At 44.7% G+C, this 13867-nt stretch overlaps 1 protein-coding gene across 1 annotated transcript in view; it reads left to right on the top strand.

Annotated features, from left to right (window-relative positions):
* ZFR (zinc finger RNA binding protein) overlaps positions 1 to 13867 on the top strand; it is a 1793456-nt gene that overhangs the window by 1085567 nt on the left and 694022 nt on the right. The window contains exon 18 of the mRNA XM_044085369.1: positions 4619 to 4738. Coding sequence (XP_043941304.1) covers positions 4619 to 4738 — 120 coding nt within the window. The remainder of the gene's footprint in view (positions 1 to 4618; positions 4739 to 13867) is intronic.

The following is a 13867-nucleotide window of genomic DNA, read 5'->3' as shown; positions in this document are numbered from 1 at the left end:
CACAGAACAAGGGTGAGACATTTCTGCATTCTTTGGACATACACAGGCAGTTACGTTTCTACTTGGACAGATCTAAAGCTTTCAGAAAAACTGAGCAACTTTTAGTGTCATATGCTGCAGGATCACAAGGAAAGGTTATCTCAAAACAGACTATTTCTAAATGGATAGGCCATTGCATCCATTTCTGCTATTTTCAAAATGGCAAATCAGTGCCTAAGGGCATTAGGCCTCATTCCACCAGAACAGCAGCCACTTCAGCAGCCTTCCTCAGAGGAGTACCAACCAAAGATATCTTAGAGGCTGCAACTTGGAGTTCAGTGCACACTTTCACAAAGCACTACCACTTACCTCTTTACTCTAAGTCCAGAGCAGGCTGTGCCACAGCAGTTCTGCAAGGCCTCATAGCCTCTCCTAATCCTTTATAGCCCAGCCGCCCATCCTCAGCTTTTGGGATTCAACCCAAGAGTAATGACTGCAACAGTGTAACACTATGAACATAGTACAGTTGTTTACCTACCATAAATGTAGATGTTCGAGTGTATTCACTGTTGCAGTCCAGGTTACCCACCCACCATCCCCCCTTCTCTTTGCTGGGACTTTTCTGCATTACTCTATCCTATACAACCTATTTGGTGTATTTGCTTGTATACAAAGGAAATGTTATTTTTGTGCATGTATTTTTATTGGCATATTTTTTCAGCCTACCAGTTTGGGGGCACTTGACATCTGGGGCCAGAAAAACTGAAGAAAATGGCGTCGGCTGCATCTTTTATACCCCTGGCACACTGACGTCAGGGAAGAGGCGACAGCAACCGATGCCGGACCTAGACTTTGGAATTCTGGCCGACCGAGGGTAGCTGCTAGCAGGAATAACCCAAGAGTAATGACTGCAACAGTGAATACACTCGAACATGTACATTTATGGTAGGTACACAACTGTGCTTTCTGCTGCCTTCCATGCCAGAGCTTCTTTACATGACATTTGTGCAGCTGCAACTTGGGCTACTCCTCATACCTTCATCAATCATTACAGATTGGATTTGGCCTCCAGGGGAAGAGCATCTTTTGGTTCTATGATGCTCAGGAATGTCCTTCCATTAGAGCCTCCCAGGAATAGAGGTAGCTGGGGACTCTGTCCCTCACATAAGGAATGAACGAGGATTAACAATATCAGATAAAGAAGTTATGTCTTACCATAATGTTCCATCTGTATTGTTGATCCTCGTTCAGTCATTACAACCCTCCCTCCTTCCCCCTCCTGTGGCTTCTAGTGGATCTCACCATCCAGTTCTATTAGGTCATTTGACCAGAGGTAGCCTCTACCTTCTTTTGACTTGCAAACTCAGTCTGAGATAACAGGGAGAGGGGAATTCTGGGTAAGAGTTTTAGCTCAAGAGTTTGTAGCTGACGCGAGCTTGGAAGATGGGCGGCTCGGTTCCGAGGTCTCAACCGATACCCACACGTAATGACTGAAAGAGGATCAACAATACAGATGGAACTTTATGGTAAGACATAACTTCTTTTTCTTGCTGATACTAATCAGGGATTTCTTCCCTTCTTGGGATTTTACTCTTTTCTGTACTAGTTTCCTCCTCCTATTGTATAGCTTGTTTATGGCAGGGGTCCACCAGTCTGGTTTCCTTTTCTTGGAGGAGTGAGTCTTGGTTTTGTTTGGGATAGCACGATCCATGCGTTCTTGTAGGTGCCCGTAGAGTGCATTAGTAAAGGATTTTGCAGCTTGGACAGCGTTATCCTTTAGCATGGGGGCTTTGAAACTTCCCACCTCGGTCTTAAGTAACGCGAAGTTTGCTTTTGAAAAGTTTTTCACAGTGGTTTCTTTGACCGGGGGTGGTGGCAGAATGTGGATATCCAGAGTGATTAGTTTATGGTCAGATCTAACCAGCGAGGGGTTGACCACCGGTGTGGAACACCGGTTGCCCATGTTGGTGATGACCTGGTCCAATATGTGTTCACCTCTGGTGTGGGTGTTGACCAGTTGATCCAGGGCGTTTGAGTTTATAAATTCTAGGAAATGTTGGGCAAGGGAGTTTGTACTTGAGTAGTTCTCCAAGTTAATGTTTGGGTAGTTGAAATCACCCAATGTCAGGGCGTTTGGTAGGACCTTTATGTTTCCCAGTGTTTCCAGGAATGTGGAGTGGAGGTCCAGGGACATGGTGGGTGATCTGTAGTAAGCTATAATTTGAATAGCAGTTTTGCCAGTTGTTAGTTGCACGTGGATGATCTGTGAAGCATCGTGCTGTGCCACTAACCTGGAGGTGTTGGTATCCTTGATGAATATGGATACTCCCCCAACTTATGTATTTCGGTCCGAGTTTGGTGGCCGAAATGTATGGTATGAGTTGTAGCCTGGTAGTGCTGGGGTGCTCTCTGGAGCCATAAACCAGGTTTCCGTTACTGCACATATATCGATTTTCTCCATACTGAGGAGTGCCTCGAGTGCGTGCATTTTGAGGTTTAGACTTCTGGCATTGAGTAGCATTATCCTCAGTTTTTTGTCACTTGTGCTGTTTTCGGCGGTGGGTTCATCTTTTGAGCCTTGCCTAAAAAAGGCAGTATGAGGGTGGCAAGAGCCTTGGCCAGTATTCGAAAGCCTAAGGGTGACAGGTGCAAGCCGTCTCTAGCGAAGCAGCGTGGCTTGTCGAACATGTCATCCCAGGCTGACAGACACTGGATCCCCTTTGAATGACACCAGAAGCTTAGACAGTTGTTGAAATTGATAATTTTTTCTCTATTCCGTGGTATCATTCTTGGTGAGGGCAGGATGCTACTCAGGGTCAGGGTCATACTGGCTTGGGCTACGTGATCAGAGAGCTTCTCCATGTCTCTCTTCATGTAGTCCAGGGAGGTATGGCTCAGTTCATTCACACCAACATGGACAATGACAGAGTCATATTTGTACTTGTTCTGGAGTGACCTGAGTGCTTGTGCTATGTGGCGGATCCTGGCAACTGACAGGCAGCTAACAGTAACCTTCTCCTTGTTCAGCCTAGTGAGTGGGACGTCAGTGTGCCTGACTATAGAGTCACCTATTACTAGTGTGTTGGGTATGTTATTTTGCCGTAAGGGCTGTGATTGTGTGACGCGCTGATTTTGTGAAGTATGTGTTTCATGGTTTGTGTTCGGGGGTGGAGGTTGCTTGGATGTCTGCTTTGGAGGTCTCTGTTGCTTTTGCAGATTTTTATTTAGATCCTCCGGGTATGTTTTCGTGTATTTGTATGTTTTTTGCTGGTGCTGGTTTCATAGGTCTTTGTGAGAGTGGTGGTGTGATGCAAGTAATTCCCTTCTCCTCTTGACTGCCTGTTCCAGTCTTTGGTTGAGAGAGCTTAGCCTCCAGTTTGACTGTATAATTGCATCTCTCGCATGTATTAGTGTTTGGTGGAAGGAGTAGAGGGTTGTCTGTGTACATAAGGCAATTGTAACATTGCTTCAAAATGCCCAGAGTCACCAGTTGGACTGGAGAGTATACCTGAAACTGCCCTTTTGACATGCCTGGATAGGTACAGTGAACTGTTTTACTGATTGGCTAGTAAGGTCGAATAGAAAGCCTTGCCCTTCTGTACAGTATAGGGGGGTCTAGTGCTAAGGTGTATTGATGCTTGCTATGAGTTTTGAGCAAGTGCCGGGATGAGAAGTGAATGGTTTGAGTGCTTAAATTGAACGTATGTCTAGTTCCAAGGGAAAAATTGAAGAGTAAACTTTATGGAGCTGGTAATAGTTATACCCTGGCTACCTGGCATGCAAAACCGCGCAAATGCGGGTTTTATAGCAGGGAAATGAAAGAGATAGAAATTGGCCCTAAATGGCCAATAAACTACTAATTTCTGGGCTGAAACCACTCCTCCAGGGACAGATAGGCTGCTCAAAGCTCCCTCTCTCCCAGTGAACAGAGAAACTTCCTTCTATCCAAGTAAGGTATGGGCAAACACAGAAACTTGTAACACAGCCCTGAATTCAGCACTAACCTGAAAACTGGACTATACTAGCTTAGAAAAGCGGGAAAACAAGTTTTTTTTTTTTTTTTTTTTTTTTTTTTTCAGAAAAAAAAGCAGATACAATCAAAAAAATACTTTAAATGCACAGAAATGGCTATCACACTTGAGTGTGTAGCCTACAACAGTTAAACAGGTAATTTAAACACAAAAACAAATTTGTTGAAGTGCAGGCAGTAAAATAAGTACAATATGTAGCCGAAACAAGCATTTTAACTCCAGAGCATGATGTCTTACATGCATTGCAGTGGCACATGTACTTTCCCCTAAATCTGAAATTTTCCAGGATTTTGCTGAATACTGATTAGCTAGAAATAAAATATCCATCCAGAAGCCTCTAAGAGAATGCCTTCTTAATTGACCCATCTCCTGCAACAAAAGAAAAAAAAGTCCATTTCTGATGAATGCCTTACACAGCTGTATTTTCTCCTTAAGAAACTAGTTTGCTGCCCAGTCTTCTGATCGTTTATGAAGTTGCTTAGTGGTATATTACTGTATAAATGTCATGTTTTTTATTTGTTTTAATTTTATTAAACACTTACAAAACTTGGTTTAACAGTATAAAACAAGATTCCAAGAACAAGAGTGATGTTTTAATTTATTTGTAGGTACGAAATGATGAAGGCAAGGTCATTCGATTTCACTGCAAGCTCTGTGAGTGCAGCTTTAATGATCCTAATGCCAAAGAAATGCATCTCAAGGGAAGACGACACAGATTACAATATAAGGTAATAGGGAAGAGATAAAAGGTAGTATATTTTCATCTGCACTGTATAGTTCATTAATGGAGTTTAAACAATAACCCCTGTATTAATGGATGCTGGTTACTAACTTATAAATGCATTTTATGATCAACTTTTGCAATTGCTTTAAAGAACTGACTGATAGCATTCATAAAAATTATGCCCATCGTGCATGATTGATGGACCATAGAAGACCATGTCAGAGTTCTTTATGATTCATAGGACCTTGTATATGGTCTTAACCCTTGTGCAGCCACAGTGATCCATATGGAATATACGTGCTAATGACCTCCCCTAACCAAGGGTCATATGTGATTTAGAAACAATGCAATAACTCTGTATGGGCTAATCCTAGCTGTACAAGTTATGACCAGAGCTGTGTACTTGTATTTGGTGTAGTGAATCTGACCACAGCGGTCCTTTTTTGTAATGATGTGTGTTCAGCATACAGAGCTGAACAGTAACCGTTCACAAGCTAATGTCTGTTGCAGGGTAAAAAAAGCATACGGATAGTAGAGTTCCCTGTGGTGCAGGCTAATCTGCAACCAAAGCCTCACATGTCTATAACCCCACACAGTGGTACTAAAGACTCTTGCCAGTGGGAGCTCCCACAACAACATATGCTTATGTTCCTTGCTCCCCAGTCATGCCTTATGAATAAAACATTTCGGTATGAATCCTTGTGCGGCATGGCAATGGAGGACAGTGCAACAAGGAGCAACTATTGAGTAAAGATGTACCAGACATGGCCATATCTTACCTAGTAACTGTTCCCTTCTGTACTACCACAGAGCAAGTCTTTGAGGGTAGTGAGTCACTCACCAGTGCACAATTCAATGACATTACTGTTCTTTTATGTCCTTCCCGTCATTATTGTGATCCATGTCTTTGGCATATGGTAATGACAGGTGGCATATTAAACATAGTACACAGAATACATTTGCCCAGCCATGCACTGATTGTCATTCCATAGATCACTCTTGCAGGTTTCCAGTACGATGAGTTATGTCGCCAAGGTAACCCAACATCTGGCCAGCATGCCAAAACCTTCTATATGCTTGTACTTCAGCCTGTGGGTGTAGGGGTACATAAGTGGACGTAGGAGTGTAAGATCCTCAGACTGTTTTGCTGCCTGGCTGAATTTAGCATCTTTGCTCCCATCAGTTTGTTCTCCACATTGTTGTTGGCTGCTACCATTGCTTATACTTATTCAGATAAGTGCCGTTATTTTTTTTTTCAATTTTTTTCAGGAAGATTTCTTTATCTGCTAAGAGACGGAAGTGTAACTGTGGTAAGCAGATCCCTTATAAAGACCTCCACTCCCAGTTTTCTGTCTAGAAACTGAACACTGTTTCAAAAATTCTAAGTCTGCCAGTCATTTATTGCTAAAACCATTCATGTGCAACTTTCACCTTTAAATAAATAGGTAGACATCCAATGTCTGAAGCACCTCACGCAAACCAAAATGGAGGAACCCACTGCCTGGAATATCCCACTCGCACCTAGTTTAAGAAGTTTAAGAAAATTACACCTGATTCATCTACTTTTCAGTCTGATTTGGATGCTCCCATTTGAGATGCTGCAGGAATCCTTCATACATCAAACTTTTTCTCAGATGCCTGCTACAGAGAACCCCCTGGAGGCCAGTATGATGTCTGATTCTCGCATATCTGAAAAGACTCTCCATACTGATAGTGTTGAGAAGGGGAAACCAAGGATGACCATTCCAGTGGGTCAGAGGGCATACCTAGAATCCTTGTTTGGGAAGAGGTGCATGACACTTTGAACAAGGTCTGTTAACATTCCACCCTCACCATGCTTCATGAGGTCAGACTTTAGCCCTAAGAAAAAGAAACCAAGAGGCAGATATGTTTATGCTATGAAGACATCTTAAGAAAAGAAATGGTTTGAATTTTCACAGGGCATAAACAGTGCCATTTTGTCTTTGAAACCCCCTTTCTTTCTGTCTAATCCTTCCGTATTCCTGCCCTCTCAGAAGAGAACATGAAGCTTTATCTGTGGAGGAGGAAGTTGTTTCATATGATGATTCCTTGGCATACTCTTCACAGCTTCATTCTCCTGAACAGCTTACTTCTGATGAGGACTCTTTGTACCCCGACTCCCCCACTGTGGAAATTTAATTCTGGGAGAGTGCAACTAAAATGCAAGCAGGTAATACTATACTTGCCTGAAGGTAGAGGGACTCCTATGCCTTCTATTATTTCTCCAGATGTTCTTCATGTTTCACTGTTGCAATCATTACATTTGGGTAATCCTGCTGGCAGGTTGCCCTCAGTCGGCCTGAATTCCAAAGTCTTGGGTCCTGCGTTGGCTGCTGTCACCCCTTCCCTGACGTCAGGTCGTCAGGGGTATAAAAGAAGCCGCTGACTCCATTTTCTTCAGTCTTTCTTGACGCGCGGTGCCCGAAGCAGAAGCAGTTTGCAAGTTCTGGTTGCCGACTCCTGAGGTTTTCGTGTTCGAATTTCAGATCCGAAGTCTTCAATAAAGCTAAGTACACCGTTGGGGAAACTTTTTTCTTGCTCCAGACCGATGTCAGACAAAGTAAATAATTGTATTTCTTGTGGAAAGCAAATACCTTATAAGGACTTTCATTCTTACTGTATTCCTTGCCTAGGCCCTGATCACAACGTTGCTGGTTGTCGGTTTTGTGGTAGATTTAACCAACGCACTATTAAGCGTCGGTATGATTTTGCTTTAAACTGTTTTGGACGCCGGTTTAATTATCCAGAAATGTTGTCGGATAGCCATCCGACTACCGGAGTTCATAAAAAAACGCAAAGAAAAGGAGAGAGATAAACAACCGAGGCCCAAAACCGATGACGAAGCTTTTCCAAAGCCAGTTGCCGGTTCTCAGTGAGGCGCTTTCGCAGCCCCTGATGCCCGCTACTTTAGAGTCACAGGCTGCTACCGACTCCCACGTGGAGTCTGCCATGCCGCTGGAAACTCACGGTATTGGAGCCTCGGAATACTATTCCCTCAGATGGGTCCGGAGCCGCTGAGCTGGCACCTGCTTCTGAGGGTGTATTCAGACCTAAACATCTTTACTTTAAACCGACTTCAGCTTCAAAGGCAAAGACTAAAGCATCTCCTAAAGCAAAGAAAGAAACTCAAGAGCCACGTGGACAGGCCTCTATGCCCAAAAAACAGATGCTTAAAATGGCCGAAGACTTGATTACCTTGATCAGGGGTTCCCATCCCCCTCCTGATAAGAGGACTAGGCAAGAGACTGACTATGAATCTTCAGATCAGGTTTCTGTTTCTTCTGATTCCTCTTCTGATCAGGAATATTCTCTTCCCCCCTATGAGGATTCAGATGCTGAAGAATCTATACCTTCAGCTTCTCCTCCAGAGGACTATACTTTTGGGGAAACCTTGCATACCATGAGGGAGCATTTCCACTGGGAGAACCAAGATTTTTCAGAATCTGAAGAGAGGCTCAGGGATTTCCTTTTACTACCTCAACACAGGCCTCTAGCCATTCCACCTGTGTTAGACAGTGTAGATTATGTGATGTTCTTCATCTCACATTGCTGCAGTCCTTACACTTGGGTAGTCCGCTGTCCTCGGTCGGCCCGAATATCAAAGTATAAGGCTGACGTCGGTCAAGGCGCATTTGACTGACATCAGGACGTCAGGGTACAAATGCGCATGACCGACGTCATATCCTCAGTCTTTTTTGCCGCTGAGAGTCTAGTCTTACCCCTGACTCCTTACCTCCAGCTCCTGTTAAGCCTGATAGATATTACAGGGTTCCTGACTCTCATAAATTCCTTTTTAAAAACCCTTCTGCAGACCCAGAAACTATTTCTCAGGGTCCCAAAGGAGTTAGGGCTTCCGCAGCAAAAAAAACCTACCCCCTCTGATAGAGATTCTAAGGCACTGGATAGATGGTGAAAAAAGGTTTACACATCTGCAAACCTGGCTATAAGGGCCTTAAACTGTCAGTTTCATATGCTCAAATATCAGCAACATGTCATGGCATTGCTTAAACAGAAAATGTTAAACTCTGAATGTGCAGTAAACAAGGAAATGCAGGATTTATTGCATGCAGCTGAACAAGTTGGAAAGTATACTTTGCAATGTGGTTTTGATTCTTTGGAGGTCTTCTGCAGGGCCGCAATTACAGGTTCTGTAATTAGGAGGCATGCTTGGTTAAAGGAACAAAATCTGCCCGATCATGTCAAAGTTAAATTATTAGATGCACCTTTACAGCATGATACTTTGTTTGGTGTTAAGACAGAAGAGGTGTTAAAGAAAATGGAGGACAAATCTAAATCTATGCAAACTGTCAAAGATTTTTTACAGGTACAGCCACCTAGGTTTAGTAGACACTGGCCTACTAAGAATTGGTCCTTTCCTGTGTCAGACAGACCTCAAAGGGGCAGATCCCAGGCGCAAGGTTCATACAGGTCAAAGCAATGGGTTGCTTCTACCTCTAAAGTTGGAGAAGACCAATGACAACCTTACAGGAAACAGTCCCAATGACTTCCCCTGCCTGCACCAAGCACTTATCTCCTGGCAGCACCCTTAGGGAGAAAATTAGCACTTTTTTCTCAAAATTGGCACATTATAACCAAGGACAAGTGGGTTCCAAATATAGTGTCACAGGGCTACAAGTTCCATTTCCATACCCTGCCAAAGGCAAACGGCTGGCCAGATCTGCCAAAAAATCAATGGGCAGAGGCACAAAAACAAGTCTCATCTCTCATGGACATGGGGGCCATTCAACAAGTACCAGTGCAAGAGCAGGGACAAGGATTTTACTCGAGACTGTTCTTGGTACCCAGAAAGGACAAGGCCTGGAGACCAGTACTGGACCTATCTATTCTGAACACATTCCTGGATATACCAAAATTCAAAATGTTGACTTTGCAGCAGCTTCTGCTCATGCTGGGCAAGAACGCTTGGCTTGTGAATTTAGACCTAAAAGAGGCATACCTGCATGTCCCACTCAGACAATCATGCAGAAGATACCTCAGATTCAAGGCTGGCTCAATGCATTACAAATTCTCTGCACTGCCCTTTGGCTTATCTACTGCGCCCAGGGTCTTTACAAAGTGCCTGGCACCAGTAATTGCATTCTGCAGACGAAGAGGAATACAAATATATCCTTACTTGGACGACTGTCTAAATCAAGCAGAGAACAAGGACATTCTTCTACAGCATCCGGCGTTTGTGAAAAGACTTCTATCATGCCTAGGCTACACAGTCGAAGAAAATAAACCAAAACTAGTACCCTCTCAAGAGATAATATTCCTGGGTGCAAGCTTAAATACAACTGCCCAGATGGCTTATCTCACACCAGACAAACAAAGGCAACTGACTACCTATTTCAAAATTTTGGCAACAAAGGCCCAGTTATCTGCAAGAAAAATTCTGCAGGCTTTGGGCTTCATGGTATCCTGCATCCTACTAATTCCATATGCAAGAAAACTTCAGTGGTACCTAAAAAGTGTTTGGGCTCAACATTGTCACAACCTGGAAACGATTACTCTCATTCCCTGCCTGCAGCAGGAGTTTCGATGGTGGGCAAAGGCTTGTCACCAGAACAAGGGACAGCCATTCACATTACCCCCAGTCAGGCAGACACTAACAACGGATGCATCAGATTATGCCTGGTGGGCCCCATGGCAGGAAGATGCATTCAGGGCACATGGTCCTCAAACAAATGCATCTGTATATCAATAAAAAAGAGATACTAGCTGTTCAGAATGCCCTGACAGCCTTCAAGGACCTACTTCATCCGGGACAACTACTGATAAAGACAGACAACACCACGGTCATGTGGTATATAAACAAGCAGGGGGGCATACATTCTTACCCCCTTTGCAGACTAGCCATAACTTTGTGGGACACACCATTAACTTACCAAGTACAACTGCAGGCACAATTCCTGCCAGGAAGGAAAAATACTCTGGCAGATGAACTAAGCAGAAACCTGATGGATCCCCACGAGTGGCAGCTGGATCCACAAGTCTTCAGCATGATAACAAGGAAATGGGGATGCCTGGACATAGATCTATTTGCTTCCCCTCGCAACTACCAACTAAAAAGATTCTACACAAGGACTTATCACAGACAAGCATGGAGAGTGGACGCCCTGTCTTTCAGCTGGAAAAACCTATCAGTATATGCCTGCCTCTCCTCCCCAAGGTACTCTTAAGGGTCAGACAGGAAAAGCCAGAAATTATACTGACTGCCCCCGTCAGTACTGGTTTCCAATCCTAAAGAACTTGTCTCAATGCCCAGCTTGGACCTTGCCTCATATACCTCATCTACTGTCCCAGCAAAACAATCGGATCCTGCACAGCCAACTCAGGACTTTAAACCTGGCAGCATGGCGGATAATGTAGTCATATAAAACACACCTCTCAGTAAAGCTGTGATGGATGTCATTTTGGAGGCCATAAGGCCTAGTACTAGAAAATCTTATGCTGGAAAATGGAGCAGATTCTGTGCATGGAACCAGGCACAAGGGACTGATACAGCTGTGCCAAATATTCCTCAGATTTTGCAATACTTAACTGAGATGCTGGATAAAGGTCTATCTTTTTCATCTGTTAAAATTCATGCCTCTGCCATTTCGGCTCATTACAATACTGAGCCACCAATCTTTTCTCATCCCTTATTAAAACAGTACCTCAGAGGAGCCAAAAATGTAAGGCCTCCAAGGAGATCACCACTGCCTGCATGGGACCTCAACTATGTCTTGGAAAAACTCACCCTGCCTCCTTTTGAGCCAGCTGCTACTGCTGATATAAAGTTTTTATCTTGGAAAACAGCTCTGCTCCTAGCAATAACTTCTGCAAGACGAGTTTCAGAGCTTCAGGCACTCATGGCTGTGGAACCTTTTATCCAGACAGGGTCTCTCTGAGGAGAAACCCAACATTTATGCCTAAGGTGGTGTCCAGTGTGACTCTTAACCAAATTATTCATCTGCCAACTTTTTATCCAAATCCACAGAATAAGGTGGAGAGAATTCTGCATTCTTTGGACGTACACAGACAGCTTAGATTCTACTTGGACAGAATCAAAGTTTTCAGGAAGACAGAGCAATTACTAGTGGCATATGCTGCAAGATCACAAGGAAAGGCGATCTCAAAGCAGACTATTTCAAAGTGGATAGGCCACTGCATTCGTTTCTGCTACTTAAACCATGGCAAGCCAGTGCCTAAGGGCATTAGGCCACATTCAACCAGAGCTGCAGCCACTTAAGCAGCCTTTCTCAGGGGAGTACCAACCAAGGACATTTTAGAGGCTGCTACTTGGAGTTCAGTGCACACACCTTTACAAAGCACCATCATCTGCCACTCTATTCTAAATCCAAGGCAGGCTTTGCCACTGAAGTTCTGCAGGGCCTCATAGCCACTCCTAATGCTGTTTAGCTCCAGCCTCTCATCCATAGCTTTGGGACTCTACCCAAATGTAATGACTGCATCAGTGAAACACGACGAACATAGTACAGTTGTGTACACTTACTGTAAATGTAGATGTTCGAGTGTATTCACTGTTGCAGTCCAGGTTACCCACCTGCCATCCCCCTTTCTTCTGATGGAACCTATCTTTCCTTCTCTGATTTATACAACCTATGTGGTGTATTTGCTTGTACATGAAGGAAAAGTTTATATTGTTGCATGTATTTATATGTATATAAATTTTGGCTACCCTTTTGGGGGCACCTGACATCTGGGGCAAGAAAAACTAAAGAAAATAGTGTCAGCCGCATCTTTTATACCCCTGATGTCAGGGAAGGGGCGACAGCAGCCGACGCAGGACCCAGGACTTTGGAATTCAGGCCGACTGAGGGCAACCTGCCAGCAGGATTACCCAAATGTAATGACTGCAACAGTGAATGCACTCTAACATCTACATCTGAAGTAGTTGACTTCATTTGATCAGCAACCTGTGGGTATCTGATCCGACCTCGGATCTGAGCCGGCAGCTTTCCAAGCTAAAAGATCCGAGCTCTCATCTCCTCCCCCTTACCCATAATACCCTGCTACCTCCCTCCAGTCCCCAGATCTCGTTTGCCGTGGCTTCCGACAGCTTAAGTGACTAGCTCTTGGCGTTGGTGAGAGTATTTAAAACTGTTTAAAACTATTTTCTTCAAAGTTTGTGTTTTTTCGGTGTGTGTGAGTGTAGTAGGCCCTTAGTTTTCTGTCTCTCTATTTTTCGGTATTTTTTTGTGGTACTTAGTGTACATTTTAGTTTTTTCCCTCCCCTTCTCTGTGTGTGTGGGCACGTTTCAACGTGCGATGGCTGAGGGGCCTAACGCCATTTTTTCTAAATGCACTGAGTGTGGTCATAAGCTGTCCCCAGCGAATGGCCACACTTGGTGTGTTCTCTGTGCCAAGTGTGCGCAGCCTTTAACCCCCGGGCTGTGAGGGATAGGAGGAATAAGTTAATCCTGGCGGGACTCTTGCCCACGGATTCTTCTTCCTCCTCTCACTCAGTGGCACCAGTTGCAACTGTGGCTGTCCAACCTTCAGCTCCCCCTCCCCTGGCAGGGACTCAACCTCCCTCTGTGTCCCAGGGAGAGGGGGACTCTTCTAGCAAAGAGAAGAGGCATAGGGATAAGGACCGGCATAAGAGCCCAAAGTGGCGGGCAGAATCTCATCCTTCTGCTCAGTGTGCTAAATTAGTTGGCTCTCCCAGGAGGGTCTTCGGTTCTTCCTCCTCTCGGCTCTGCTCTCCCCGCTTTTCTCCGGAGCCGGAGGAGGAGTCTCGGCCTCCCTCGAGGTCATCTAGGCGGCCTTCCCGGCCCACCTCGACTACCTTTTCAAGGTCTACTAGGAGTATGTCTGACACTGATATGGACCGGATGATGTGTCGATTCCTGCAGGCCCAAATGCAGATGGGGGGGGGTGTGCTCTTGCCTCCCCCCCCCCTCCGGGGGGGAGCTCGACCCCTTTCTTTGCCCTAATTGCTCCTTCTCCGATTCACTATCGGGTTTTGGAGTCTTTGGATCCGAGCCGTCTCAGAGCCGGGGAGTCTGTGCCGACAGTGGTGGCTACTCCGACCGTACCCTCGAGCATGTCGGATCCGAGCTGAGCTTCGGATCCGTAGGGGGGTGTGTGTCTTCAGCTCCGTTTT

Source organism: Protopterus annectens, chromosome 1.part1, assembly GCF_019279795.1.
Source record: "Protopterus annectens isolate FY-2018-M chromosome 1.part1, PAN1.0, whole genome shotgun sequence".
NCBI lineage: Eukaryota > Metazoa > Chordata > Ceratodontiformes > Protopteridae > Protopterus > Protopterus annectens.
The sequence above is the reverse complement of the archived record's forward strand: the minus strand, read 5'-3'. Positions and strand labels throughout refer to the sequence as shown.